Source organism: Bidens hawaiensis, unplaced genomic scaffold (genome assembly GCF_021521415.1).
Source record: "Bidens hawaiensis isolate Kalapana, Puna unplaced genomic scaffold, B.hawaiensis_p1.1 tig00049950_1, whole genome shotgun sequence".
In the NCBI taxonomy this organism is placed as follows: domain Eukaryota; kingdom Viridiplantae; phylum Streptophyta; class Magnoliopsida; order Asterales; family Asteraceae; genus Bidens; species Bidens hawaiensis.
Genome location: NW_027506134.1, coordinates 77,671 through 79,726, shown reverse-complemented (window position 1 = coordinate 79,726; position 2,056 = coordinate 77,671). Strand labels below are relative to the sequence as shown.

Genomic DNA, 2,056 nt, shown 5'->3' with positions numbered 1-2,056 from the left:
CAGAAAAAATAAAATACGGTTCGATACCCAAAAAGCAAAAAGATGACACAATCCTATTTTCATCTTCAAAGAGAATAAAAAAAACAAAAACATATTTGAGCGTGTGGCAACAAGTGTAAGTTATCCAGTAATGATGGTGAGCATTCACATCCACACAAGCAATCCTATTATCAAGCACCAGTCCACTCACTCTGTCTGTCTGTCTTGTGCCACGGACACACCCACATCAACAATGTCCACCTCCACCACCGCAAGCACCTGTCCGGCCAACGCCTTCTCAACCAGAAAGCCAAACTCCTCATTATCATCTTCATCACCACAGGTAACAATGTAAATGTATGAGATCATAAAACCATAATAATAATAATAATAATAATAATAATATTCACTCGATCTGTGTTTTGTTATATAATATAAGAAAACAATATTTCAAGGAGTATCACTTGAAGATGCCAAAAGGGGTGTCTCTGTTTCCTTCATCAAATTCAAGGCTGCAGCACCACACACTTCCAAAGGAAACAGAGCTAGTCGTTTCCAAATCAAAGCAAGAAAAACTGCCGGAGGCCAAATTGAGGTTGAAGTTGATAAGCCTTTGGGTCTCACTTTGGGCCCCAAGCCCGGTGCCGCTGGTGGTGTTATTATCACTGTTAGTTTTCAACTATTCAATTTTGTTTTCTTTTGTTTTCTTTGTTAATCTGCAACCTTTTTTTATTATTATTAATTTTTGTATGAATTGAATGTAATGTTTGTGAATATAGGGAGTTGATGGGGGTGGAAATGCTGCGAAAGCCGGGTTGAAAGTTGGAGATCAAGTCATATACACTAGTAGCTTCTTTGGTGATGAACTTTGGCCCGCTGACAAGCTTGGCTTCACCAAAACCGCCATTCAGGCCGTTCCGGATTCCGTTTACTTTGTGGTTAGCAGGTCTTGTAATGTTGCATGTACAATTAGGGGTGTAGATGGGTCGTTTTGGGCTGAAAACCAAAATTCGATATTTTTATTTCTAGAACTGTTCGGTTTTGATTCTTTTGGTTTGGGTTCGGTGCTTTTTTTTTCCGTTTTACGATTTAGGATTGAACCTTTTGGATCGACAAAAAATGGGCTCAATTAATGAGTTTGGGCCTAATTCTTTTTTGTTAATTAATAATTGATTATTATACATTTTGGATAAATATATGAGTTACTATTTAAATTTTGTAAATTACTTCAAATAAAAAATCGAAATCCTTAAATTTAGTTTGGTTATTTTCTTTTGGTTTTCGTTACATGTAAAACCGAACTGAAAATTCAATTTTACAGGATTATAAAACCAAATTGTCGTTTTTTGTTTGAGTTCGGTTATTCCGGCTTCATGCACCCTTCTATGTAAAATTAAAATGGTTTTGAAATCTTGTAGTTTTACTGAAAGGGGTTTGCTAATTATACCATTGTCTCCTGGTGGGTTTTAACACACCCCTTTTGAATGTTAAAAGATGATTATTTGATGCAGGGGTGCTGACGTGGATGTTAAACGACTACCAAAACGACCTGCCCCCCCTCGTTTTGGACGCAAATTAACTGATTCTCAAAAGGTTTGTCATCTTTGCACTTCGTTTCGGCTCATTTGAATACACCTTCAATTATTTTGACTTGTTTAATCCGTTTAATATAATATGTTGTTTTGTTTTAGGCTCGAGCAACTCATATTTGTTTGGACTGTGGATACATATACACGTTATCGAAACCTTTCGAGGAGCAGGCAAGCTTTCAAACGCTTGTTTATATTATCTTTAACTGAGTAACTTTATGATTTAATTAAAAAGTTGGTGATTTTGGTTTGGTAATTTGCAGCCGGATGGATACTTGTGTCCCCAATGTAGAGCACCAAAGAAGAGGTTCACAAGGTACGATCCAGAAACTGGAAAACCAATTGGCGGGACACTGCCTCCGATTGGTGTGATTATCGGACTTGTAATTGGTCTTGCCGGAGTTGGAGCATTGCTTGTTTATGGTCTTCAGTGATCAACATTCTTTTTCAATAATATGTTTTGTTTTGGCGTGTACTCGGTGACCAAT

At 37.1% G+C, this 2,056-nt stretch overlaps 1 protein-coding gene across 1 annotated transcript; it reads left to right on the top strand.

The window, feature by feature from the left end:
• The first annotated feature begins 232 nt into the window (after positions 1 to 232).
• Positions 233 to 2,056, top strand: LOC143616842 (uncharacterized). The gene is made up of 6 exons (XM_077089555.1): positions 233 to 322; positions 419 to 646; positions 759 to 925; positions 1,491 to 1,572; positions 1,671 to 1,739; positions 1,832 to 2,056. Exons 1-6 carry the CDS (start codon positions 233 to 235, stop codon positions 2,000 to 2,002), a joined length of 807 nt encoding a protein of 268 aa, XP_076945670.1. The 3' UTR covers positions 2,003 to 2,056.

What these genes read in the sequence shown, in the direction of transcription:
- LOC143616842 (XM_077089555.1), top strand. Translation starts at nt 233, where the DNA reads ATGTCCACCTCCACCACCGCAAGCACCTGTCCGGCCAACGCCTTCTCA. An exon ending in CTGGTGGTGTTATTATCACT is followed by an intron (nt 647 to 758) that starts GTTAGTTTTCAA and finishes TTGTGAATATAG; the next exon opens with GGAGTTGATGGGGGTGGAAA. An exon ending in CGAAACCTTTCGAGGAGCAG is followed by an intron (nt 1,740 to 1,831) that starts GCAAGCTTTCAA and finishes GGTAATTTGCAG; the next exon opens with CCGGATGGATACTTGTGTCC.